The sequence below is a fragment of the Stegostoma tigrinum genome, chromosome 34 (genome assembly GCF_030684315.1).
Source record: "Stegostoma tigrinum isolate sSteTig4 chromosome 34, sSteTig4.hap1, whole genome shotgun sequence".
Taxonomy (NCBI): Eukaryota; Metazoa; Chordata; class Chondrichthyes; order Orectolobiformes; family Stegostomatidae; genus Stegostoma; species Stegostoma tigrinum.
Window position 1 is genome coordinate 19,110,838 of NC_081387.1, and position 27,670 is coordinate 19,138,507.

Consider the following 27,670-nt stretch of genomic DNA (forward strand, 5'->3'; position numbering starts at 1 on the left):
CGAGAGCAGCTGAGGGTCTCTCTCTGTCTGGATTGGGTGGGTGCGAGAGGAGGGGGTTTGAGCTCAGGACTTTGCAGACATGCCATCAGATGCCCCCATGCAAGTTTGTTGGGAGGAGGGGAAAGGCGGTGAGGCATGCCAGAGCCAGGGGAATGATATTGAGCATGACGGCATGTCGTTTGTTTTCTCTGCCCCCCACCCCATTTCTCTTTCTGCACCCCCCCCCCCCCCCCCACCCTGTCCCCCTGCAGTCTGCCAGTGCACGTATTGAGGACCAGCGCTGTGACCCTCCAGCTTACAGCACCCAGGCTCTCTTCGACCTGCTACAGCGAATGCAGGAACAGCGTATGGACGAGCAGCGGGCACACCTGCCTCCGGGACTGGCACCGAGGAGGGCAGCAGCCAGGGTCCAGGAGGAGAGGCGGCCCTCCATCTTCTCCCCTCTGCTGAAGGGCATGTCCCAACGCCGGGCCAACTCCAACTAGGTGGGCACCCCAGTGGCACAAGAGATCAAAAAGGAGTGGGAGAAGGAAACACCACACCCCTCCCTTCCACCTCCACACACTCACACACACACACAAACACACACTCACACACTCACAAACACACACACTCACAAACACACACTCACAAACACACACTCACACACACACACTCACACAAACACACTCACACAAACACACTCACACACACACACACACACACACTCTCACACACACACTCTCACACACACACTCTCACACACACACTCACAAACACACACACACAAACACACACTCACAAACACACACACTCACAAACACACACTCACAAACACACACACACAAACACACACACACACACTAATTGAGGTATACAAGATAATGAGAGGCATAGATAGAGTTGATAGCCAGAGACTATTTCCCAGGGCAGAAATGGCTGGCATGAGGGGTCATAGTTTTAAGCTGGTTGGTGGAAAGTATAGAGGGAATGTCAGAGGCGGGTTCTTTACACAGAGAGTTGTGAGAGCATGGAATGCGTTGCCAGCAGCAGTTGTGGAAGCAAGGTCATTGGGGTCATTTAAGAGACTGCTGGGCATGTATATGGTCACAGAAATTTGAGGGTGCATACATGAGGATCAATGGTCGGCACAACATCGTGGGCTGAAGGGCCTGTTCTGTGCTGTACTGTTCTATGTTCTATGTTCACACACACACACACTCAGTCAGAGATAGTAGGAACTGAACGACACACACACACACTCTCACGCAGATATGGACACACACACACACACTCTCACGCAGATATGGACACACACACACACACTCTCACGCAGATATGGACACACACACACACACACACACAGACACTCTCACGCAGATATGGACACACACACTCTCACGCAGATATGGACACACACACACACACACACACACACACACACACACACACACACACACACACAAAGACAGAACACACTGTGACAGGCACAGACACACACAGCAAAATTCACACCATCAGGCCCACACTGGGATGAAGTGGCACCAGTGAACTGACTGCAGTCTACAGTAAAACCAGGAAATATGACTTGTTATAGACTGCAACCCTACGTTCTGACCCTTCCCTTCCACCTTCGGCTGGTTCTTTCGACCATCGCCTCCAACCGGAGGCCTTGGCATGTCTTTGTTCAGGAATCGAGGAGCGCCCTAGGCCGGGGAGCGTGAGGACAGAGGAAGCGGCCCGTCAGCTGCAGGGCAATGGTGGTGAATCTGACTGTCCATCCATCAAGCCCGGGACAACAGCATGCAGACGGCAGACCACCTGAGAAAACTGCAGACGGACTGGCACCGGGTCCTGGCCCCTACGGGAATGAAAACATGTGACTGCTCAGAGCTGGGCTACTGCACACCCACCGCCCCCCCCCCCCCACCCCCCGAGGGGAAAATGTTTAACACGGGCCCGCTAACAGCAGGCCACCTCAATTCACTGTCACCCCGACTCCCGGCCCTGGCTCCTGCTTTTGCCCCCTCGCCAACCTCTCCGCCCAGCAATTCCATGGATCTGTAGTTAACCCTTTCCCCTCCCCGCCGCCCCCACCTTCCACCCCAGACCATCTCCTGTGAGGTGCAGCTTGTAACCCAATGTGTCGATCAGCCTCCGACCTCTGGTGATGACACCCTTTTGGCCAGGGCTGGCCAGTTTCTCCCCATGGGTCCTGAGTGCCTTGTTTCCGCGCAGGAGGCACCACACAAATGCAGGACTCAATTGCCAAGTTCCTCCCCAGCCCACACACCCTCACAAGCCCCTCCAGTGGGTACGGGCATGGTCGGGGCGGGATTACGCCAATGTCTAACTCTATCCAGTCTATCCACCACCAGTGTTGGAGGCCGGGGAGGGATACAGGGAAAAAGGGAGTGCTGGGGAATGCCACCCTCCCATCCACATCCCTCTTCGGTACCGTCAGGAAGCATTGTGACTTGGCCCCTGCCCCATTCGGAGCATGGCGTCAGTGTGGAGTGGATCAGGCACATGCCAGTTAATCTGGCAGAAGTCACTAGCCAGGCCAGCATTTTACTGCCCTAGTTGCCCCCTGTCTGAGAAGGTGGGTGAGGGTGAGCTGCCATCTTGCACTGTCGCTGTGGGTCGACCCGCAATGCCCCGAAGGAGGGAATTCCAGGATTTTGGCCCGCTGACAGTGAAGGAACGCTGACATATTTCCAAGCAGGGATGGCGAGTGGATCTGAGGGGGAACTTGCAGATGGTGGGGTGTTTCCATCTATCTTCTGCGTGAGACAGAAGTGGTCGGGGGTTCGGAGGGTGCTGTCTGAGGATCTTTGGTGAATTTCTGCAGAGCATCTTATAGATGGTACACGCTGCTGCCACGGAGCGTTGGTGGGGGTGGGAGGGGATGGTTCAGGATGTAACGTCAATCCTAGGGCTGTTTTCTCCTGGACAGTGTCAATATGCTCAAGTATTTTTGGGGCTGCAATCATCCAGGCAATTCAGTGTAACAGTGTGAAATAAAACTGAGATTGCTCCCACTTTTATCATCGTCACGTTGTGTGCTTTCTCTCTTATCGGTGGTCTCAGAGGGGTGCGGGATCCCCTAGTCGGGCCGATGGTTTACAGACACCCACCTGAACATAAACACCAACAAAAGCACCTCGATTCGCATCGAACCTTCTGCAAGCGTTAGTTTGAAAGGGCAAAGTGTGGGCCCACCTTGCCACGTCACTGTCAGCTCAGGAACCTGCAGGATGCAACTGGCATTTGACCAGGACACCTGCTGTGTGACAGTATCTATTGGCAGGGCAGGCTCAAGGTCGGCCAGTCGGGGGAGCTTTTCTCATGGCCCACTCCCTCCTGACACCCCCCTCCCTGAAACCCTTTTCTCCTGTACCCCCCTCTCTGTTTCTCTTGCCCCTCTCCTGCACCCCCTGTCCTTCTCCTGCCCCATCTCTCTGTCCCATCTGCCTCTCCACTGCCTTCTCTCTCTCTCTCTCCACCGCAACTCTTTTCTTCTCTCCCTCCTCTCCCTTGTCCTCCTCTATACCTCTCCCCTCTGTCCTCTCTCTCTCCTTTCTCCCTCTCCAAACCCCCCACCCCTCCCTTCTCCCCAGCCCAGTCTCCTCTGAGCCCTTTCTTTCACCCCCCCTTCTCATTCCTGACCCCTCACTCTCACTCCCTCCTCTATCCCTCTCCACCCTCACTCCTCTCTGTCCCCACTTCTCCCTCCTCTTTCTCCTTTACCCATCTCTCCGTCTCTCTTGCACCCTCCTGCCCTGTCTCTCCTTCCTGCCCCCATCTTTCTCTCTCTTGCCCCCCCTCCTCTATCCCTCTTCCCTCCATCCTCTCTCTCCCTTCTCCCCTCCAAACTCCCGACTCCTCCCTTTTGCCCCCTCTCCTTTGAGCCCCTTCCTTCCCCCCCCCTCTTCCTCCTGCTTCCTCACTTTCACTCCCTCTTCTATCCTTCTTCCTCTCTGCCCTCCATCCCGCCCCTCTTCCTCTTGCCCCTCTCCCTCCACCACCATTTATGCTCCTGACCCTCCTCTCTCTGTCCTGCCCCTGCTCTCTCCATCTCTGCCGCTGACCCTGCTCTCCCCTTCTTGCCCTCCCACTCTGCCTCCTGCCCCTCCTCTCTCCCTCCTGCCCCTCCTCTCTCGCTCTATCTCTGCCTCTTCCCCTCCTCTCTGCTTTCTGCCCCTCCTCTCTCCATGCCCCTCCTCTTCTCCCTCCTGCCCTCCCTCCTTCCCCTCCTCTCTCCCTCTCTGCTTTCTGCCCCTCCTCTCTCCCTGCCTATCCTCTTCTCCCTCCTGCCCTCCCTCCTTTCCCTCCTATCTACCTACTGCCCTTCCTCTCTCCCACTCTGCTTTCTGCCCCTCCCTCCTTCCCCTCCTCTCTCTCCCTCTCTGCTTTCTGCCCCTCCTCTCTCCCTGCCTATCCTCTTCTCCCTCCTGCCCTCCCTCCTATCTACCTACTGCCCTTCCTCTCTCCCACTCTGCTTTCTGCCCTCCCTCCTTCCCCTCCTCTCTCTCCCTCTCTGCTTTCTGCCCCTCCTCTCCCTGCTCATCCTGTTCTCCCTCCTGCCCTCCCTCTCTCCCTCCTACCCTCCCTCTCTCCCTCCTACCCTTCTTCTCCCTCCTATCTACCTACTGCCCTTCCACTCTCCTTTCTGTCCCTCCCCCTCTCTGCATCCTGCCCCTCCTCTTCTCCCTCCTGCCCCTCCTCTCTCTCCCTTCCCTCCCTCTCTCCCTCCTCTCTCTCTCCCTGCCCCTCCTCTCTCCCTCCTGCCCCTCCTCTCTCTCCCTTCCCTCTCTCCCTCCCCTTCCTCTCTCCCTCCTGCCCCTCCTCTCTCTCCCTGCCCCTCCCTCCCTGTGTGTCCCTGCCCCCTCAGGCTGAGGGGAGGTGCTGACGCGGAGCTGCAGCGTGGAATGAGCCACGTCAGTCAGTGTGTCCCTGGGGCTCCCAGAGTTTCCGTACGGCCGCTGTTTGCTCTCTCTCTCTGACACCTTCCCTCTCTCCATCTCTCCTACACTCCCCCAGCAGCAGCATGATCCTGATGACCATGATCGCCCGGGTGGCGGACGGGCTGCCTCTCGCCGCTTCCATGCAGGAGAATGAGCAGGTAAAGGGGGCGGGTGGAGGGGAGTGTCAGGGAGCAAGGCAGAGAGAGAGAGAGAGATCTTCCTCTGTCTCGCACGCTTTCTTTGACTGTGTCTAGCTGTTGTTCAGCTTCTCAGGGCTAAGGAGCTCTATGTGAGCACACACACACATCTGGGTTTGCATGGAATATAAGGACAAGTCAGATTAGTTCAGGGCCTATTGAGAAAGAAGGGGAATTGGCTGTGTGAATGCCATCCAGTATACACACACACTCTCTCTCTCTCACACACACACACACACACACATACACACTTGCCTCTCAGCTGGGAGTTTGCATTGCTAACAGTCCCATATGCCCTGTTGATATTGCCCTGGAGGTGGTGTGATGGGGGGGAGGAGGAGGGAGGGCTGGGGTAGGGTTGGTACATGTGGCATTGTTGTTTTGCCAGCATTGTGACACCCTGTGCCGCCTGGGAATTTGCGGCCAGGTCACACCCTCCTACAGTGCCAGCACCGAGCATTGCAGCCTGTCAGCCCTGCGTTTGCTCCAAAGAGCCGTGTTCTCTCTGAGGGTTGTTTGGAAGTGTTTGGAACTCCCTGCCCTGGGGTTTGGGGTTAGAGGTTGGGGAACGGCAAGCTGGGAAGAGTCCTTGTGAGTTTAAGGGGTGAGGTAGATGGATTCTTCATCAGCAAGGAAATCGTGGGTTTTGGGGAAAGGGCAGAAAAGCCGATAGGAGGAATGTCGGATCAGCCATGCCGTGCAGAAACAGGCCATTCAGCCCATCAAGTATGCACCAACCTCGCCAAAGAGCATCCCACCCAGACCCACCCTCTACCCTATCCATGTAATCTGCTAACCCAGCGAGCCTACACATCCCTGGACACTGTGTGGTCAATTTAGCATGGCGAATCCACCTAGCCTGCATTGCTTTGGACTGTGGGAGGAAACCCCCACAGACATGGAGAGAATGTACAAACTCCACACAGTTAGCCACCCGAGGATGGAATCAAACCTGTTTCTATATACAAACCACCTAAACCCCTCAATTAAATTCCAGTCTGTACCTCACCCCCCCCCCCCCCCGTATCCATTATTCTATACATAAACCATCCGAACCCCTCGATTAGATTCCAGTCTGTAACTCACTCCCAGGTATCCATTATTCTATACATAAACCATCCGAACCCCTCGATTAGATTCCAGTCTGTAACTCACTCCCAGGTATCCATTATTCTATACATAAACCATCCGAACCCCTCGATTAGATTCCAGTCTGTAACTCACTCCCAGGTATCCATTATTCTATACATAAACCATCCGAACCCCTCGAATAGATTCCAGTCTGTAACTCACCCCCAGGTATCCATTATTCTATATATAAACCATCCGAACCCCTCGAATAGATTCCAGTCTGTAACTCACCCCCAGGTATCCATTATTCTATATATAAACCATCCGAACCCCTCGAATAGATTCCAGTCTGTAACTCACTCCCAGGTATCCATTATTCTATATATAAACCATCCGAACCCCTCGAATAGATTCCAGTCTGTAACTCACTCCCAGGTATCCATTATTCTATATATAAACCATCCGAACCCCTCGATTAGATTCCAGTCTGTAACTCACTCCCAGGTATCCATTATTCTATATATAAACCATCTGAGCCCCTCGATTAGATTCCAGTCTGTAACTCACTCCCGGGTATCCATTATTCTATATATAAACCATCCGAACCCCTCGAATAGATTCCACTGTGTAACTCACTCCCAGACATCTGTTATTCTATTTATAACCAATCTGAACCCCTTGATTAGATTCCAGTCTGGAACTCACTCCCGGGTTAGAACATAGAACAGTACACAGTACAGGCCCTTCGGCCTACAATGTTGTGCCAACCTATAGTCCTACTAAGATCAATCTACCCTGCATACCCTACGTTTCACTGTCCTCCATGTGCTGATCCAAGAATTGCTTAAAAGTCTGAAAAGCTCCACAGTCATTGCCGACAGTGCATTCCACACACCCACCACTCTTTGTATGAAGAACCTACCTCTGCCATTTCTCCTACACCTTCCTCCAGTCACCCTAAAATTATGCCCCCTTGTAATAGTAATTTCCACCCTGGGAAAAAGTCTCTGGCTATCCATTCTATCTATGCCTCTCATCATCTTGTACACCTCTATCAAGTCATTTCTCATCCTTCTTCGCTCCAATAAGAAAAGCCTGAGCTCCCTCCACCTTTCCTCATAAGACCTGCCCTCCAGTCCAGGCAGCATCCTGGTAAATCTCCTCTGCACCCTCTCTAAAGCTTCTACATCTTTCCTATAATGAGGTGACCAGAACTGAACATAATATTCCAAGTGTCGTCGAAATAGAGTTTTATAGATTATTGTAGATTTTATAGTTTATTTAAAGATTTGTAGATTATCCAGTATTGTATATATAAAGAAGCCTGTAACTCTCACCTGGCTATCTGTTATTCTAACCCCTCAATTAAGTTCCGGTGGAGCATGGTGAACCTTCCATGCCATTGAAAAGCCAGGCCCTCAATGAATGGTCCAGGATAATGCACTCACCAGACTGTGCATTAGTGCTGTGCTCTCACCCAGGAACTCTTGTCCAAATTAATACATGCTGTTTTTTCACCCCTGCCACGACTCATACCTTGCTATGTGAGGAACGGGACGATATAGTGACTGTGTGGTTGTCTCAAAGCCAGGCTTCAGGAGGACTGCATGGTGCTAAAGTGTGTTCCTGGCTTCAGGAATAAGAATGGAGCAGACATGCTTTCGTCGTTTTGTTAAATTTAGCCTACCTTTCTAATCAGCCCGTTCCAAGATGTCATCGCGCACTTCTGGAGCAGGTGAGACGTGAACCCAGGCATCCCAGTCCAGAGGTTGGGACACTGCCATTTTGCGGCAAAAGGGCCACACTGTTCATTCTTTTTTTTAAATTAACTTATTCTGCGAATTAGCCATGTTATCATACACTTCTGGAGCAGCTGGGACTTGGCCTCCTCGCCCAGGGGTTGGCACACTACAGAAGTCCCACATAGGAGCCCTGACATCTTTTCTGATATTCTGTTCCCCTGATGCCTCTTTGTGCCTTCGCTTCACATCCCATGCCCCTGCCCTCAGTTGTCAAATCTCCAACTAGCTCCTGTACCCATGGATATTTGGGCCTGAGAATGCTTATCTTTTAACCACCCTTTGAATTAGACTATCAGAATCCCTACAGTGTGGAAGCAGCCCCTTCGGCCCAACAAGTCCATACCGACCCTCAGACCCTCCCACCCTGACCCATTACCCCTAATCTACAAATCCCTGAACACCACAGGTAATTTAACGTGGCCAACCCACCTACCCTGCAAATCTTTGGACTGTGGGAGGAAATCGGAGCACCCAGAGGAAACCCGCACAGGCACGGGGAGAAAGTGCAAACTACACACAGACAGTCACCCCGGGGTGGAATCGAACCCAGGCCCCTCACGCTTTGAGGCAGCTGTGCTAACCACTGAGCCACTGTGCCAGCCAGGATGGTGCTCGGCCCCAGTCTGCTTGTTCACTGACAAGGCAATCAACTCTTCTTGGAGATGGGGTCAAAGCGAATAAAGGCCGCAGTCAGAACACCCATGATTCTGCTGAATGGCGGCAGGAAGGCTCAATGGGCCGAATGGCCTACACCTGTCTCCTTTTCTCATGACCCCGCTAAAGTTCTGCGCCCCACACGCCATCTCTAATTTTACCCACACTCCCACCCCCCGCTGATTTGCTGCTGTCTCTGACCTTGTCTACAGCTGTAACAATTTTACCCAAAGAATGCACACGGTGGACAATGAGACGCTGGGCCACCAAATTGGAGGGGAGGATGGAGGGAGGGGCATTGCAGTGCTCCTGCTGGCAGTAATGTTGGGCCGAATGGACTTTTTTACATCCTTAGTCCAACATGTAATCTCAGGTAATACCTGAAGATTTTAAAATCAGACTCATTTACCCACTGTCAGAGGGTCAGTACTGAGGGAGTGCCGCACTGTCAGAGGGTCAGTACTGAGGGAGTGCCGCACTGTCAGAGGGTCAGTACTGAGGGAATGCCGCACTGTCAGAGGGTCAGTACTGACGGAGCGCTGCACTGTCAGAGGGTCAGTACAGATGGAGTGCCGCACTGTCAGAGGGTCAGTACTGAGGGAGTGTCGCACTGTCAGAGGGTCAGTACTGAGGGAGTGCCGCACTGTCAGGGAGTCAGTACTGAGGGAGTGCCGCACTGTCAGAGGGTCAGTACTGATGGAGTGCCACACTGTCAGAGGGTCAGTACTGAGGGAATGCCGCACTGTCAGAGGGTCAGTACTGAGGGAGTGCCACACTGTCAGAGGGTCAGTACTGAGGGAGTGCCGCACTGTCAGAGGGTCAGTACTGAGGGAGTGCCACACTGTCAGAGGGTCAGTACTGAGGGAGTGCTGCACTGTCAGAGGGTCAGTACTGTGGGAGTGCCGCACTGTCAGAGGGTCAGTACTGAGGGAGTGCCGCACTGTCAGAGGGTCAGTACTGAGGGAGTGCCGCACTGTCAGAGGGTCAGTACTGAGGGAGTGCCGCACTGTCAGAGGGTCAGTACTGAGGGAGTGCTGCACTGTCAGAGGGTCAGTACTGAGGGAGTGCCGCACTGTCAGAGGGTCAGTACTGAGGGAGTGCACACTGTCAGAGGGTCAGTACTGAGGGAGTGTCACACTGTCAGAGGGTCAGTACTGTGGGAGTGCCGCACTGTCAGAGGGTCAGTACTGAGGGAGTGCTGCACTGTCAGAGGGTCAGTACTGTGGGAGTGCCGCACTGTCAGAGGGTCAGTACTGAGGGAGTGCCGCACTGTCAGAGGGTCAGTACTGAGGGAGTGCTGCACTGTCAGAGGGTCAGTACTGAGGGAGTGCTGCACTGTCAGAGGATCAGTACTGAGGGAGCGCCGCACTGTCAGAGGGTCAGTACTGAGGGAGTGCCACACTGTCAGAGGGTCAGTACTGAGGGAGTGCCGCACTGTCAGAGGGTCAGTACTGAGGGAGTGCCGCACTGTCAGAGGGTCAGTACTGAGGGAGTGCCACACTGTCAGAGGGTCAGTACTGAGGGAGTGCCGCACTGTCAGAGGGTCAGTACTGAGGGAGTGCCGCACTGTCAGAGGGTCAGTACTGAGGGAGTGCCGCACTGTCAGAGGGTGAGTACTGAGGGAGCGCTGCACTGTCAGAGGGTCAGTACTGAGGGAGTGCCGCACTGTCGGAGGGTCAGTACTGAGGGAGTGCTGCACTGTCAGAGGATCAGTACTGAGGGAGTGCTGCACTGTCAGTGGGTCAGTACTGAGGGAGTGCTGCACTGTCAGTGGGTCAGTACTGAGGGAGTGCCGCACTGTCAGAGGGTCAGTACTGAGGGAGTGCTACACTGTCGGAGGGTCAGTGCTGAGGGAATGTGCATGGTTGGATGTACTGTGTTCAGTGAGTGATGTGTGTTGAAGTGAGGCACAGTACCCCAAAACGGTTTTGCAACTTGGTCAATGTTGAGCCGAAAGCTGCAATCATGAATGGCCGTTATCTGGTTCTTGTCAGGTTGCTAAATGTGGGATCTTGCTGTTCCCCTCTTGAGTATCGCTTTCGTGTCAGACAATCATGGCTGCACCTCAAAAATAACTGTTTGGCTGTGAAGTAGCTTCATGCCCCATGAAGTCATGACAAAGACCCCATTACCACTGCAGTGTGATATTCACCTTCATTCCCTTCACCCACCAGCCCCTTTCCCTCCCCACAGGAAATTCCCGAAACCCCCAAAACTAACATTTAATGCGCCACTCCATTGCTGTCGCTGTGCCCGCCTAATCTCCCCTTCCACATGGAATCTGCAGTTTCAGTTCTCCTCAGTGTACAACTTGGGATCCCTACAATGTGAAAGCAGGCCATTTGGCCCATTGAGCCCACTGCAACCCTCTGAAGGGAACCCACCCAGACGCTTCCCACCCTATCCCTGTAACCCTGCACTTCCTGTGGCCAATCCACCCAGACTGCACATCTTTGGGGAAACCCAGTCCTGGGGAGAATGTGTACACAGACAGTCACCCAAGGTTGGAATCGAACCTGGATCGCTGGCACTGAGGGGCCGCAGCGTCGACCGCTGAGCCGTCCCACTCATGTGCTAACACTGTCTCTGTCCACTCCATTGATTCCATGTTTTATTGCAAACCTGCCACAATACCTGGTAGAAACAAGAAGTGTATGCATCACTAGAGGAATGGGTAATGGGTAACCAGTTAGCGGGGCTGGTCAGGGTCAGTAAACAGCCTGATACGCCTTTACACTGATTGCCTGTCAATGTTTGCCTGTATTGGAACAGATTCCAATTTCCATAAACATGAACAGTCAACTGGAAACTGCTCAGGGCAGATGTGAGTTGATGTTCATTGAGGATTGTGAGAATCTATTTCAGATTCTAATCTCTGCGTATTACAGGTCAGCACGGTCGCAGGGCTCACTGCTCACAACCGCACACAGTGATGGTTAATGAATGACAGAGCACACACTGATCATGTTCTAATGTGCTCCAGACAGTGTAAAGGTAGCATTTACTGTGTATCTAACCCTGTGCTAAGTCTGTCCTGAATGTGTTTGGTGGGGAACAGTGTAGAGGTGGCTGTACTCTGTATCTAACCCTGTGCTAAGTCTGTCCTGGGAGTGTTTGATGGGGGACAGTGTAGAGAGAGCTGTACCCTGTATCTAACCCTGTGCTGTCCCTGTCCTGGGATTGTTTGATGGGGGACAGTATAGAGGGAGCTTTACTCTGTATCTAACCCCGTGCTGCCCCTGCCCTGGGAGTGTTTGATGGGGGACAGTGTAGAGGTGGCTGTACTCTGTATCTAACCCTGTGCTAAGTCTGTCCTGGGAGTGTTTGATGGGGGACAGTGTAGAGGGAGCTTTACTCTGTATCTAACCCTGTGCTGTCCCTGTCCTGGGATTGTTTGATGGGGGACAGTATAGAGGGAGCTTTACTCTGTATCTAACCCCGTGCTGTCCCTCTCCTGGGATTGTTTGATGGGGGACAGTGTAGAGGGAGCTTTACTCTGTATCTAACCCTGTGCTGTCCCTGTCCTGGGAGTGTTTGATGGGGGACAGTGTAGAGGGAGCTGTACTCTGTATCGAACCCTGTGCTGTTCCAGTCCTGGGAGTATTTGATGGGGGACAGTGTAGAGGGAGCTGTACTCTGTATCTAACCCGGTGCTGTCCCTGTCCTGGGAGTGTTTGATGGGGGACAATGTAGAGGGAGCTTTACTCTGTATCTAACCCTGTGCTGTTCCAGTCCTGGGAGTATTTGATGGGGGACAGTGTAGAGGAAGCTTTACTCTGTATCTAACCCAGTGCTGTCCCTGTCCTGGGAGTGTTTGATGGGGGACAATGTAGAGGGAGCTGTACTCTGTACCTAACCCCGTGCTGCCCCTGTCCTGGGGTAAAAGTCCCAGTCTGTCCAGCCTTTCTTTACATTTCAAACCCTCCAGTCCCGGTGACGTTCTTGTAAATCTTTTCTCAGCCTTTTCCAATTGAGCAATATCCTTCCCTTAGCGGGGCAGCCAGAATTGTCTGCAGTGATCCGAAAGAGGCCTCACCAATCCCCTGTCCAACCACAACATGGCACCCCAACTCCTATATTCAATCCTCTGATAAATGAAGGCAAGCTTGCCAAATTTGACGGGGACTGTGCAGAGGGAGCTTTACTCTGTATCTAACCCTGTGCTGCCCCTGCCCCTGGGAGTGTTCGGTGGTGCAGAACATGATGTGGATGTGCTCTACAATAACCCTGGATCTGTGAAATTTATGTGCGGACACGGTAGTGATTGTAATGGGGCCAGCCAGCTGGATCTCATAGCATAAGAGATAATGGAAAACCTCCGCTCAGTTCGCAACAAACAACTGCACCTCCCAGTCGCGAACCATTTCCACTCCCCCTCCCATTCTCTAGATGACATGTCCATCATGGGCCTCCTGCAGTGCCACAATGATGCCACCCGAAGGTTGCAGGAACAGCAACTCATATTCCGCCTGGGAACCCTGCAGCCATATGGTATCAATGTGGACTTCACCAGTTTCAAAATCTCCCCTTCCCCCACTGCATCCCTAAACCAGCCCAGTTCGTCTCCTCCCCCCACTGCACCACATAACCAGCCCAGCTCTTCCCCTCCACCCACTGCATCCCAAAACCAGTCCAACCTGTCTCTGCCTCCCTAACCGGTTCTTCCTCTCACCCATCCCTTCCTCCCACACCAAGCCGCACCCCCAGCTACCTACTAACCTCATCCCACCTCCTTGACCTGTCCGTCTTCCCTGGACTGACCTATCCCGTCCCTACCTCCCCACCTATACTCTCTCCACCTATCTTCTTTACTCTCCATCTTCGGTCCGCCTCCCCCTCTCTCCCTATTTATTCCAGTTCCCTCTCCCCATCCCCCTCTCTGATGAAGGGTCTAGGCCCGAAACGTCAGCTTTTGTGCTCCTGAGATGCTGCTTGGCCTGCTGTGTTCATCCAGCCTCACATTTTATTATCTTGGATCTCATAGCATGTGAGTTCCCTGACTGGGGCTGTTAATCTGGTCCAATCAGGGAGCCCTGGCTGCCAGGAATATCAGAGGTTCTGTTCACTCCGAGAGTTGGCTCTGAGGGAGCTGGATCAGTGTCGAGAACTCTCCACAAGTAAATGTAAGAGTGAGTTTGTGTTGGGATATCGGCCTCTGTGGAGTTATTTCAGGTTATTTTTCAGATTTACAGGCAGAGCAGCGCGGCAGAGTCCAGAGGGCCTTGTATGAAGGACAGGGCATATTGAAGGGACAGCGAGCTAGTTGTGTGGGTAACATCGTTATCATAAAGGCATTGAATACAAAATATGGAGCTGTTACACTGAGCTTCTCTAACACTGGTTGGTTCACAGCTGGTGGTTAGTCCCCAGTACCCAAAGGGCTGCGGAGGGGAGTGGCTCAGAATGTGTAAAGACGATGGAGCGAGTTTGACCCCATTGGGTTTGGTGGGAGAAGCTGGAGACCTGTCCTCCCTGGGACGGAGTGAAGGGAGGGGAATCTGATGGAGCTGTCTGAAGCCATGACAATTCAACCCAGGTAGATATGTATGTTGTAAATATTCAGATGAGGTTAACTTCGACAAAGGAGCCTCTGAAATGTCCACCTTCTTCCTCAATCGGGGATTCCCAAGCTCCTTGGTCAACAGGGCCTTCAACCGGGTCTGATCCATCTCCCACACTTCTACCCTCACCCCTTCTCTCCCCTCCTGCAACAGCGATAGGGTTGCCCTTATCCTCACCTACCATCCCAGAAGATCATCAGATGCCATCTCTGCCACCTCCAGCAAGGTGCCACCTCCAGATACATATTCCCCTCCCCTCCCTTGTCTGCCTTCCACAGGGACCATTCCCTCTGGGACACCCCGTCCACACTTCCTTCACCCCCAACACCTCCCCACAGCCCTAAGGCCCCTTCCCCTGTAACCGGCGAAGGAGCAACACCTGGCCATTTACCTCCTCCCTCCCCAGTATCCAAGGGCCCAAACATACCTTCCAGCTGAAGCAACACTTCACCTGCACTTCCCAGAATCTGGTCTACTGCATTCACTGCTCACAATGTGGTCTCCTCTGCACTGGGGAAATTAAGCATAGACTTGGTGACTGCTTCGCAGAACATCTACGTTCTGCTCACAGAAAAGACACTGAGCCACCAGTTGCCTGCCACTTCAACACACCATCCTGCTCGCTGGCCAACATCTCTGTCTCAGGCTTGCTGCAATGTTCCAGCGAAGCTCAACGCGAGCTGGAGGAACAACACCTCATTTTCCAACTGGGGATCCTACCACTCTCTGGACTCAATATCGAGTTCAATAATTTTAGAGCCTAAACTCTCCCATGTCCCAGACACCCCCCCCCCCCCGCCACCCCACACACCAGGCCTTGTTACCACTCAACCTGCCATTATACACCCCCTATTGTTAGTCGCCAACAGTCCCCATAACAACTATTCACCCTCCCAGCCTGATCATTAGCAACTCCTCTGTCTGTCCAACTGTCTGTCTCTCTCTTTGGGCTCTATCCTGTCGTTTACTCCCTACCCCATCCCCCTGCCAGTTTTTTGTACATAAATTGACATTTTCCCAGCCACCATCAGTTCTGAGGAAGGGACTGGACCCCAAAACGTTAACTTTGATTTTTTTTTTCCCTTCACGAATGCTGCCAGACCTGTTGAGCTTTTCCAGCAACTTCTGTTTTTGTTCCAGATTAACAGCGTCCACAGTTCTCTCAGTTTTTAATTCGAACTCTAGTTGCTGATCCGTGGAAGACAAAGGGAATAGGATTTCAGGCTTTGGCCTCGAGCATGCTGCCTATGAGGATTGCAAAGGAATCCAAAAGGAAATCATACAATCCCTACTGTGCGGCAAAAAACCATTGGGCCCAAAAAATCCACACCGAACTTCTGAAGAGCACCCCAACCAATCCCTGTAACCCTGCATTTGCCATGGCTAACACCCCTACCCTGCACATCCCTGCGCACTATGGGCAATTAGAGCATGGCCAATCCACCCTAACCTGCACGTCCCTGGGCACTATGGGCAATTAGAGCATGGCCAATCCCACCCTAACCTGCACGTCCCTGGGCACTATGGGCAATTAGAGCATGGCCAATCCACCCTAACCTGCACGTCCCTGGGCACTATGGGCAATTAGAGCATGGCCAATCCCACCCTAACCTGCACGACCCTGGGCACTATGGGCAATTAGAGCATGGCCAATCCCACCCTAACCTGCACGACCCTGGGCACTATGGGCAATTAGAGCACGGCCAATCCACCCTAACCTGCACATCCTTTGGACTGAAGTGGGACCAAAGCTCAAAAGAAATGAACTTCCAAGACTCCAGAGCCAGAATGAGGGAGTCGGATTGAATTGATTGCTCTGCAGACAGCTGTATTAGATGGGCTGAATGACCTGTGTCTGTTGGTGACTGGTGTTGTTTGTTCTTACAGTCAGGCCGGAACCTACAGGAGTACCAGAACCAGGCCAAGCAGCTGTTCCGGAAGCTGACGGAACATTCCCCGACCCGGTGCAGCCTGGAGACAGGAGTCCTGATGTTTCAGTGGGTATCTCCAAGATGGATTGGGCATGTGTGGGATGGGAGCTTGGTGATGCAGCAGTGTTTCTGTGCAGTGGGTCATCGCTGACCACCTGGTGACCCCAACCATCAAGGGCACCTTCCAGAGCAAAGGCAGATCCAGAAGGTCCGGCCGCCACTGGAGTGTGGGCTCGGTTACAGAAATAGGTGGGATTCACTGAGTGGGAGCGAGGGCTAGGGGCATTGACTTGGGGGCGAGTTAGCCTACAAAAAGGAGCGTGCTCAATGGGGTAGGAAGGTACAAGAGGAGTAGTCATTGGGGCGTTAGTGAGAGATCCTGTACCAGAGGGACTAGGGGGGCATTCCTGTATGGGGCGGGGGAGAGGCAGGTATGGGGTCATGGCTGCACCGGGGCGGGGGGGAGGGGGTGCATGAGGGCTATTGGAGTTCCTGTACCTGGGACGGCATGGGAGCGGGGTGGGAGGAGTGCCTGTACCTGATAGGACATGAAGGGGTAGTTCCTGTAAAGGGGGAGGACCGGGGGGATTGACTGCAGCCGAGGAGGGGTCGGGGTGGGTGATGTCGATGGATGAGTTAATTAGATGCAGGGACAAGGACGAGCCAGTGCAATGGAGGGGCGTGGGTTGAGGGCTGAGTCGAGGAGAGGGTCACGGGGAAATAGTCAGCCTGACAGCGCGGCGCTGAGGCTAACACTGACAGACACGGGTACAGTCTCCCTGAGGTTACCGTGAGAGCGCGGCGCAGAGGCTAACACTGACAGACACAGGGGTACAGTCTCCCTGAGGCTAACACTGACAGACACAGGAGTACAGTCTCCCTGAGGTTACCGTGAGAGCGCGGCGCTGAGGCCAACACTGACAGACACAGGGGTACAGTCTCCCTGAGGTTACCGTGAGAGCGCGGCGCAGAGGCTAACACTGACAGACACAGGGGTACAGTCTCCCTGAGGCTAACACTGACAGACACAGGAGTACAGTCTCCCTGAGGTTACCGTGAGAGCGCGGCGCTGAGGCCAACACTGACAGACACAGGGGTACAGTCTCCCTGAGGTTACCGTGAGAGCGCGGCGCAGAGGCTAACACTGACAGACACAGGAGTACAGTCTCCCTGAGGTTACCGTGAGAGCGCAGCGCAGAGGCTAACACTGACAGACACAGGGGTACAGTCTCCCTGAGGTTACCGTGAGAGCGCGGCGCAGAGGCTAACACTGACAGACACAGGGGTACAGTCTCCCTGAGGTTACCGTGAGAGCGCGGCGCAGAGGCTAACACTGACAGACACGGGGTACAGTCTCCCTGAGGTTACCGTGACAGCGCGGCGCTGAGGCCAACACTGACAGACACAGGGGTACAGTCTCCCTGAGGTTACCGTGAGAGCGCGGCGCAGAGGCTAACACTGACAGACACGGGGTACAGTCTCCCTGAGGTTACCGTGAGAGCGCGGCGCTGAGGCCAACACTGACAGACACAGGGGTACAGTCTCCCTGAGGTTACCGTGAGAGCGCGGCGCAGAGGCTAACACTGACAGACACGGGGTACAGTCTCCCTGAGGTTACCATGAGAGCGCGGCGCAGAGGCTAACACTGACAGACACGGGGTACAGTCTCCCTGAGGTTACCGTGAGAGCGCGGCGCTGAGGCCAACACTGACAGACACAGGGGTACAGTCTCCCTGAGGTTACCTGCAGAACATCCCCACGGCCTGGAGCTCCGAGCCCTGAGCTGCTCGAACACAGGCAGCCTCTGACTTTGTCCCTTTGGTCCGCTCACCGAGCCAGTGCCCACATCTCCCTGGGCTGTCCTTCAGGCGGCCACGCACGCTACATGGAATGTTTGAAAGTTTCCCCTGTCGGACCACTTAGCGGGAATGTGGCCAGGACAAAGCACACTGTGTGCCATGTGGTTGGTTTATCCCGGGACTGGCGCGTGTCCCGGTCAGGGCCTTGGAATTCCAGCCGGGTATGTTTGCAACATTCCCCGTACCAGTGAGGAGTGCTGTGGGAAAGAACCCGGGGCGGGGTGGGGGGCTGGTGGTGCGTAGAAAGCCAGCCAGGTTGCGATGGTAGAAATTTGCTGAAACCGGCACAGTCCCAGGTTCCCTCAAGCATTGGACAGAATGAGGTAAATGCAGTAGTGTGCTATCTTTGCCGTCCGGGCTGGGTCGGGAGGCACCGTTCCCAGCCACAAAGGAATTATGGATGTGAGGGCGTCGATTTAGAGTCATGTGCAAAAGGAGCTATGGAGATAGGAGTGAGAAAAAAAAACATTTTCGTGCAGGGTGGGGTATGCACTGCCTGGAAATATGGTGGAGGCATATCATATTGATATGTTCGAGAGAGCCGTTCAATGTTTTTTCTTTTCTTTATCCGTTAACTGAATGAGGGAGTCGCTGGCATTTATTGCCTATCCCTAATTGCCCAGAGGGTAGCTGAGAATCAACCACATGGCTGTGGGCCTGGAGTCACATGTAGGCCAGACCCCGTAAGGATGGCAGTTTCATTCCCTAAAGGACATTCGTGATCCAGATGAGATTTTCCCCAAACAATCAACAATGGGTTCACGGTCTTCATTAGATTCTTAATTCCAGCTACTTTTATTGGATTCAAATTCCACTGTCCGCCGTGGCGGGATTCGAACCCGGATCCCCAGAGTGTTATGCGGGTCTCTGGATGAACAATCTGGAGGTAATACCGCGAGGCCCTCGCCTCCCCTGTTGTTCTGACAGTAACAGTGCGCAGGGATATGGGGAGAATGCAGGAGGTCAGCGCTGGGGAATAGGACCGCCTCACGCCTCCTGCGTCTTATGGGTTTCGTGACGATCTTATGGGGCTGATTCCGCAGCCCCCTAACCCCACCCCACCCCCGACCCATTCCAATATACTCACCCAGCAAGTCCCACTGCCCGGTATTGGGCCGAATGTCTCACTGGGATCTTTCTGTGCATGCCGGCAGCTACCTGATAGACCGGGGCGTTTGCTACCTGGTGCTGTGCGAGGGGAACTACTCCAAAAAGATGGCCTACGCCTTCCTGGACGATCTGCAGGTGGAGTTCAGCGAGCTGTACATCAAAAAGGTCGCGACTGTCTCCAGGCCCTATGTTTTTATCGAATTCGGTAAGTTTCGGGATGGGGGACAAAACCCGGAGTGCAGGCGGGGTGTGGGGGGAACCTCTCGACGCGATGCAGACTGAGGCGCTCCGCGCTATCAGGTCAGCCCGGCCCACAGTACGTACCCGCTTGCGCTTCGCAGGCGAGTCCTGCCCGAAAGCCTATGCACGGAAGAACTCCTCTTCGTGCCCTGTGGTTTGTACCCTGAAGGCCAACTCTCCCTGGCACTTGTGTGTGGCCATTCGCTTTTCACTCGTCTAGGTGGCAGAGTGAGCCGGGTGGTGGGGGCTGTGTGTAGCGGAGTCGTCGGGCTTTCGTCCCACAATAATCAGGACGGAGCTGTAAGAATGTAGCGGTGGCCGAGTGCTTGAGGTGGTGGATGAAAGATCCATTGGGGTTGTCCCCGCGCAGTTTCAAATCCTGCCGACTGCGTTCCCTATGGGGCGGCACGGTGGCTCAGCCTCGCAGCGCCAGGGACCCGGGTTCGATTCCACTCTCGGGTGACTGTCTGTGTGGAGTTTGCTTACTCTCCCCGTGTCCGCGTGGGTTTCCTCCAGGTGCTCCGGTTTCCTCCCACAGTCCAAAGATGTGCAGGCTAGGTGGATTGGCCATGCTGAATTGCCCATAGTGGTCAGGGATGTGTGGGTTATAGGGGGATGGGTGGGGTGCTCTGAGGGTCGGTGTGGACTTGTTGGGCTGAAGGGCCTGTTTCCACACTGTAGGGATTCTATGAATTCCAATCGGAGTGTTGGGGGGATGGGTGGGGATGATGCTTCCATGGTCCATTCTCCGTGGCAATGCCTTGACCCATCGGTTGACTCGCTGACCAATCAGCACTCTTAGCTCATCCGCTATAAACTGTTGCACCCCTTCAAATTAGCCAACCATGCACAGGTTCCAAACAGGGCCACAGAGGCTTCTTTTAGAATAAGTGTCATGCGCTTGTTCTCACTCGCATATTTAAATGTCTGTTTACATGTGCGATAGTCACTGTAGGGAGTTCTGGATATCCAACTGGGATCTGCCTGCCTCAGCGGCAGCATGCCCTACCGTCACTTACTGTCTACATTTGTAGGATTTGGTGGGGGGGGGAGTTTGGGTTTTGGGGCAGGACCTCCTGGATGTCGAGCCAGGTAGATTAATTGCACAGACGCTGACTTCAGGAGCGAAGAGGCCAGGGATTTCTGGAAGAGGCAAGAGGTTTAGTTTCTGGTTGAAAGAGCACTTGGAGCTGGAGAGATGGTTTGAACACTGCATTGTATTTGCCGAGCTGGTATTCCCCAGTGCCGCTGTGTGAACACAAGCAGAAACCGCCCCCCGAGGAGGAGTGGGTTACTGGGGCAACAGCTCCCCTGGGAGGTGAATCCAGCAGCAGCTATCGGGTCCCTGGGCTGTTTGCTGAAGGTGTCGCGGTTATTGTGTTCAGTTCAGGTCTAGGTCACAGTGGCTGTTCATCGCGTTAACCCCGAGGCTGCCATGCCAGGCTCAGCAAGGAAATGCGTTTCAGTAGCGCCTGTCACAACCCTGTGAGACAGTGACAACTGATGATCAAGTTTTCTAAAGCGCGACCCATGCTCTGACTATGCACACAGCAGGTTTGCACAAGCTGCAGCGAGATAAGACCCGATCAGTCCGTTTCGCTCAACGCGGATCCACTGGGGGAGGCATATTTGCCAGGAGCTGCAGAGCCCTTCCCCATTCCATTGCAATCCATACTCTGACAGTGTGGCACTCCCTCGGTACTGACCCTCTGACAGTGTGGGTCTCCCTCAGTACCAACCCTCTGACAGTGCGGCACTCCCTTGGCACTGACCCTCTGACAGTGCGGCTCTCCCTCAGCACTGACCCCCTGACAGTGCGGCACTCCCTCAGTACTGACCCCCTGACAGTGCGGCGCTCCCTCAGCACTGACCCTCTGACAGTGCGGCGCTCCCTCAGCACTGACCCCCTGACAGTGCGGCGCTCCCTCAGCACTGACCCCCTGACAGTGCAGCACTCCCTCAGTACTGACCCTCTGACAGTGCGGCGCTCCCTCAGCACTGACCCCCTGACAGTGCGGCGCTCCCTCAGCACTGACCCTCTGATAGTGTGGCACTCCCTCAGTACTGACCCTCTGACAGTGCAGCACTGACCCGACAGTGCGGGACACCGTCAGTACTGATCACCTGACAGTGCGGCGCTCCCTCAGTACTGACCCTCTGACAGTGCAGCGCTCCCTCAGTACTGACCCTCTGACAGTGCGGGACACCGTCAGTACTGACCCTCTGACAGTGCAGCACTCCCTCAGCACTGACCTTCTGACAATGCGGCACTCCCTCAGTACTGACCCTCTGACAGTGCAGCACTCCCTCAGTACTGACCCTCTGACAGTGCGACACTCCCTCAGTACTGACCCTCTGACAGTGCAGCGCTCCCTCAGTACTGACCCTCTGACAGTGCGGGACACCGTCAGTACTGACCCTCTGACAGTGCAGCACTCCCTCAGCACTGACCTTCTGACAATGCGGCACTCCCTCAGTACTGACCCTCTGACAGTGCAGCACTCCCTCAGTACTGACCCTCTGACAGTACGGCACTCCCTCAGTACTGACCCTCTGACAGTGCAGCACTCCCTCAGCACTGACCTTCTGACAATGCGGCACTCCCTCAGTACTGACCCTCTGACAGTGCAGCACTCCCTCAGTACTGACCCTCTGACAGTACGGCACTCCCTCAGTACTGACCCTCTGACAGTGCGGCACTCCCTCAGTACTGACCCTCTGACAGTGCGACACTCCCTCAGTACTGACCCTCTGACAGTGTGGCACTCCCTCAGCACTGACCCTCCGACAGTGCGACACTCCCTCAGCACTGACCCTCTGACAGTGCGGCACTCCCTCAGTACTGACCCTCTGACAGTGCGGCACTCCCTCAGTACTGACCCTCTGACAGTGTGACACTCCCTCAGTACTGACCCTCTGACAGTGCGGCACTCCCTCAGTACTGACCCTCTGACAGTGCGGCACTCCCTCAGTACTGACCATCTGACAGTGCGGCATTGCCTCAAAGCTGGAGCATTCATATTGAAAGTAATCCCTGCGGAGTCTGGAAATCTAAAACTTATGCCGAAGGTGATGGAGCTGATCGTGCGGTTACGCTGCGTGAGAGAGTAACAGCATTTACCTCCGCAGTTCCAAAGCGATGTCTTCACTGGACTTGAAAGGCTTGCTCTGTTTGTCTCTCCACAAGATGCCGCCTGACCTGCTGAGTTTCTCCAACAGCTTTCTGCTTTCATCGCCCAGCTGGAACAGCCAGTTGGGCTCCGTATCTCCTGGGCAGGGTCGGAATTTCTCAATCCATCAGCGCTGTTGGGTCAGTTGGCACCCCACCAGATGAGATTGGCACCGTCCCTGGGGGTTTGCTGGGAGGCGACTCGCCTGCCCAGTGAGGGGGTCGACTCCTGGACCCAGCATGTCTGCCATTGCCAGTGCTCACTATTTCTTCTTGTGTTCCCACCGTCCCACCGCACCCCTGTCCACCATCACCACCCCCCCCCCCCACCATGCCCTCCCCATGCCCACGCCCTGGCAGATACCTACATCCAGAAGCTGAAGAAGTCCTACAGAGACTCCTGGTCTCGCCGGAAGCTGGGCTCCATCAACAGCGAGCTCCATGATGTCCAGAAGATCATGGTGACCAACATCGAGGAGGTGCTGCAGCGAGGGGAGGCGCTCTCAGGTAAGCCTGCACGCTGCGTCTGGGTTGATGAGGGTCGAGCTGTGGATGTGGTGTATATGGACTTCAGTAAGGCATTTGATAAGGTTCCCCATGGTAGGCTCATTCAGAAGGTCAGGAGGAATGGGATACAGGGGAACTTAGCTGCTTGGATACAGAGTTGGCTGGCCAACAGAAGACAGCGAGTGGTAGTAGAAGGAAAATATTCTGCCTGGAAGTCAGTGGTGAGTGGAGTTCCACAGGGCTCTGTCCTTGGGCCTCTACTGTTTGTAATTTTTATTAATGACTTGGACGAGGGAATTGCAGGATGGGTCAGCAAGTTTGCAGACGACACAAAGGTCGGAGGTGTCGTTGACAGTGTAGAGGGCTGTTGTAGGCTGCAGCGGGACATTGACAGGATGCAGAGATGGGCTGAGAGGTGGCAGATGGAGTTCAACCTGGATAAATGCGAGGTGATGCATTTTGGAAGGTCGAATTTGAAAGCTGAGTACAGGATTAAGGATAGGATTCTTGGCAGCGTGGAGGAACAGAGGGATCTTGGTGTGCAGATACATAGATCCCTTAAAATGGCCACCCAAGTGGACAGGGTTGTTAAGAAAGCATATGGTGTTTTGGCTTTCATTAACAGGGGGATTGAGTTTAAGAGTCGTGAGATCTTGTTGCAGCTCTATAAAACTTTGGTTAGACCGCACTTGGAATACTGCGTCCAGTTCTGGGCGCCCTATTATAGGAAAGATGTGGATGCTTTGGAGAGGGTTCAGAGGAGGTTTACCAGGATGCTGCCTGGACTGGAGGGCTTATCTTATGAAGAGAGGTTGACTGAGCTCGGTCTCTTTTCATTGGAGAAAAGAAGGAGGAGAGGGGACCTAATTGAGGTATACAAGATAATGAGAGGCATAGATAGAGTTGATAGCCAGAGACTATTTCCCAGGGCAGAAATGGCTAGCACGAGGGGTCATAGTTTTAAGCTGGTTGGTGGAAAGTATAGAGGGGATGTCAGAGGCATGTTCTTTACGCAGGGAGTTGTGAGAGCATGGAATGCGTTGCCAGCAGCAGTTGTGGAAGCAAGGTCATTGGGGTCATTTAAGAGACTGCTGGACATGTATATGGTCACAGAAATTTGAGGGTGCATACATGAGGATCAATGGTCGGCACAACATTGTGGGCTGAAGGGCCTGTTCTGTGCTGTACTGTTCTATGTTCTATGTTCTATGTTTTCCTCAGAGAAGGGGCCTGGAACTGTTCCCAGTCTCCCTGCTGTGGCCTGACTTCATGCCTTGTCTAGTTTGAGCAAATCCTCCCTATTTTTATCCTCCATTCCCTTGGAAATCAAATCCAGCCTTCCCAATTACCAAGCGAACTTAGGGACCAGGTTTTTTATTTTCCCTGATTCAAGCATGGGGATTCCCAAATCCTTCTGTTCTGCAGCATTCCCATTTGCCCTACCCATGGAGATAACCTCACATTTGCCCACATTGTGTTCCATCTGCCCAGTGCTTTTTCTTTGCCTGCACCTATAACCTGCGCAGACATTTGTGTCATCCACAAACTCACCTTCCCACCTCGTTTTGTAGAAAAGGACTTTCCTCCTCCAAGTGAGAGACATCTGTCACAAGTAACTATGGACCCAGTACTGCTTCCTGCAGCACAGCACTAAGTTGCTTGGCAGAAATTCCACCCCTCATCCTGACTCCTCAGCCTTCTGTTGGTCACCCAATCCATGCTGATATCCAGCCTCCAAGAACGTTCGCATGCTTCTAGGATAAATACTCGAGGAAGCGTTAGGTTGCAGGGCAGTGGGGAACTGATTGGATGATTTGAGCCAGGAGCTAGCATGGGGGTGAGCCGGGCTGAAGGGCCTGTGCCTGCGTTGTTTGATTGTGCAGTGGTTTGGCCATAAGACAGGTGTGAATCTCTCGCTCTCTCTCTCTCTCTCTCTCTCTCCCCGTGTGTGTGTGTGCTCTGAATTCTCTCCCCTCATCCGCAGCACTCAACACCAAAGCCAGCAACCTGTCTACCCTCTCCAAGAGGTACCAGCAAGATGCCAAAGAGCTGAACTCCCGGTCACGCTTCACTAAGGTGGCAACTACAGGCATCTGCCTCTTCATGGTCATTCTCTACTTCTGGTGGTTGTGACAGACGGACGGACACGGTGGCGACACGGGAATCAGGAAGCGCGGACCTTACACCTTGCAATGTTGCGGAACACTAACCAAACCGTACAGCCGGGCGACTGTGTCGAAACGGACTCTCTATCGGACCGTCCTGGGCGCTCGTGTCTCTTTTATTTTGTAGGCGTTTCTCATCATTGAGCGGACGGCGGAGGTTGGGATGACGGGATATTGGGGGCTTCTGGACGCACAACACGCCCAATTTCATTTGAAAAAAATAAAACTTGCATCGAGTGGACCCAGGGCAGGGACAGCACGGGGTTAGATACAGAGTACAGCTTCCTCGACACAGTTCCCCCATCAAACACTCCCAGGGCAGGGACAGCACGGGGTTAGATACACAGTACAGCTCCCTCGACACAGTCCCCCATCAAATACTCCCAGGGCAGGGACAGCACGGGGCTAGATACAGAGTAAAGCTCCCTCTACACTGTCCCCCATCAAACACTCCCAGGACAGGGACAGCACAGGGTTAGATACAGAGTGAAGCTCCCTCTACCCTGTCCCCCATCAAACACTCCCAGGATCAGGGACAGCACGGGGTTAGATACAGAATATAGCTCCCTCTACGCTGTCCCCCATCAAACAGTCCCAGGGCAGGGGCAGCACGGGGTGAGATACAGAGTAAAGCTCCTTCTACGCTGTCCCCCATCAAACACTCCCAGGGCAGGGGCAGCACGGGGTTAGATTCCGAGTACAGCTCCCTCTACCCTGTCCCCCATCAAACACTCCCAGGATCAGGGACAGCACGGGGTTAGATACAGAGTAAAGCTCCTTCTACAGTGTCCCCCATCAAACACTCCCAGGGCAGGGACAGCATGGGGTTAGATACAGAGTACAACTCCCTCTACACTGTCCCCATCAAACACTCCCAGGGCAGGGGGAGCACGGGGTTAGATTCAGAGTACAGCTCCCTCTACGCTGTCCCCATCAAACACTCCCAGGGCAGGGGCAGCACAGGGTTAGATACAGAGTACAGCTCCCTCTACACTGTCCCCATCAAACTCTCCCAGGGCAGGGTCAGCACGGGGTTAGATACAGAGTAAAGCTCTCTCTACACAGTCCCCCATCAAACACTCCCAGGGCAGGGACAGCACGGGGTTGGATACAGAGTACAGCTCCCTCTACACTGTCCCCATCAAACACTCCCAGGGCAGGGGCAGCGCAGGGTTAGATACAGAGTAAAGCTCTCTCTACACAGTCCCCCATCAAACACTCCCAGGGCAGGGGCAGCACGGGGTTAGATACAGAGTACAGCTCCCTCTACACTGTCCCCAAACACTCCCAGGGCAGGGGCAGCACGGGGTTAGATACAGAGTACAGCTCCCTCTACACTGTCCCCCATCAAACACTCCCAGGGCAGGGAGAGCACCGGGTTTGGTACAGAGTAAAGTTGACTCTACACTGTGCCCCAACAACAGGGCAACACGGGGCGAGCTCTACTGGAGATTGTGGGGAGAGGCTTGGGGTCCAGGTCAGTCTGGGGCCTGCTCTGCCCTTGTTTCAGGCTGGAGTGTAGATCTGCTGTGAGTCTGCAGTGCAACTTACACCGGATTACAAAAGCGGGGACTTTTGTTTTTATTTGGCAGTTGTTTCGTTGTCTCATTTCGGACTGGGGCAGACGAACTGATTCGGGGGACGCGAAGTTGACCTCCCATACACAGCGCCAGAGCCCTTTCCCTGATCCCCAGTCCGATGGGTTGTCATTTTGAGACTTGGTCATCAAGAGGAGTCTCATGAACTCGTGATTCTTTGTAATTTTGTTTGGGTCAACCTCCTCACCCACATCCTGTCAAATTGATGCAAAATACTGCAAATGCTGAAAGCCTGAAATTAAAACAGAAATTGCTGGAGGAACGCAGCATGTCTGGCAGTGTTTGTAGAGAGAAAGAGACAATTAACATTTCAAATCAAGTTAATGACTCGAAGTCCAATGAAGAGTCGTAATGGATTTCAAAAGTTAGCTACGTTTCCCTCTCTCTCTCTCTCTCTCTCCAAAGATACTACAGGGCTGTTTGAACGAGCATTTTCTGTTACTTTTTATTTCCGTGTTAAATCGGATTTTCTTTTAGAAAATAAAGAAATATTCTGAAAATCCGGTTCACCTTGAGTCGGGATTTAACCTGTCGCCACCTACAGCTGGGAGTTAGCTAACCCTTTTACCGTTTGGTAAGGATGCAGGATAATTCTTCAGGATTGGTGTTACTCTCTACCAAAGTTCATCTGTCAGCCCCCACGCACAGTAAGTGGAGAACTCTACAGCACCTACTCTTGGCATCGTCACCTAGGGAACACAAAGTACAAAGTGGTTCAAATTACAGTAGGGTGCATCCTGGAGTGTCACATCCCTGTTACACACAACATGTTATATAATGTATCCTGGAGTGTTACACCCCTGTAACACACAGCGTGTTATATAATATATCCTGGAGTGTTACACCTCTGTAACACACAG

At 53.6% G+C, this 27,670-nt stretch overlaps 2 protein-coding genes across 3 annotated transcripts in view; both read left to right on the forward strand.

Moving 5' to 3' along the window:
- Positions 1-1,180, forward strand: part of LOC125467682 (fibrous sheath CABYR-binding protein-like) — a 52,101-nt gene extending 50,921 nt beyond the window's left edge. For both annotated transcript variants that reach the window (XM_048563836.2, XM_048563837.2), the window contains one exon: positions 252-1,180. In XM_048563836.2, coding sequence (XP_048419793.1) covers positions 252-485 — 234 coding nt within the window. In that variant the 3' untranslated portion in view covers positions 486-1,180. The remainder of the gene's footprint in view (positions 1-251) is intronic.
- Positions 1,181-4,850: 3,670 nt separating this feature from the next.
- LOC125446312 (vesicle-trafficking protein SEC22b-like) lies at positions 4,851-27,310 on the forward strand. The gene is made up of 5 exons (XM_059639583.1): positions 4,851-5,104; positions 16,119-16,228; positions 19,176-19,336; positions 22,901-23,047; positions 25,032-27,310. Exons 1-5 carry the CDS (start codon positions 5,030-5,032, stop codon positions 25,178-25,180), a joined length of 642 nt encoding a protein of 213 aa, XP_059495566.1. The 5' UTR covers positions 4,851-5,029; the 3' UTR covers positions 25,181-27,310.
- Positions 27,311-27,670: the final 360 nt, after the last annotated feature.

Bases quoted from the DNA above. Each gene is read 5' to 3' on its own strand.
- LOC125446312 (XM_059639583.1), top strand. From the start codon at position 5,030: ATGATCCTGATGACCATGATCGCCCGGGTGGCGGACGGGCTGCCTCTC. The intron at 5,105-16,118 runs GTAAAGGGGGCG...TTGTTCTTACAG, and splicing joins CCATGCAGGAGAATGAGCAG to TCAGGCCGGAACCTACAGGA. The intron at 16,229-19,175 runs GTGGGTATCTCC...GCATGCCGGCAG, and splicing joins ACAGGAGTCCTGATGTTTCA to CTACCTGATAGACCGGGGCG.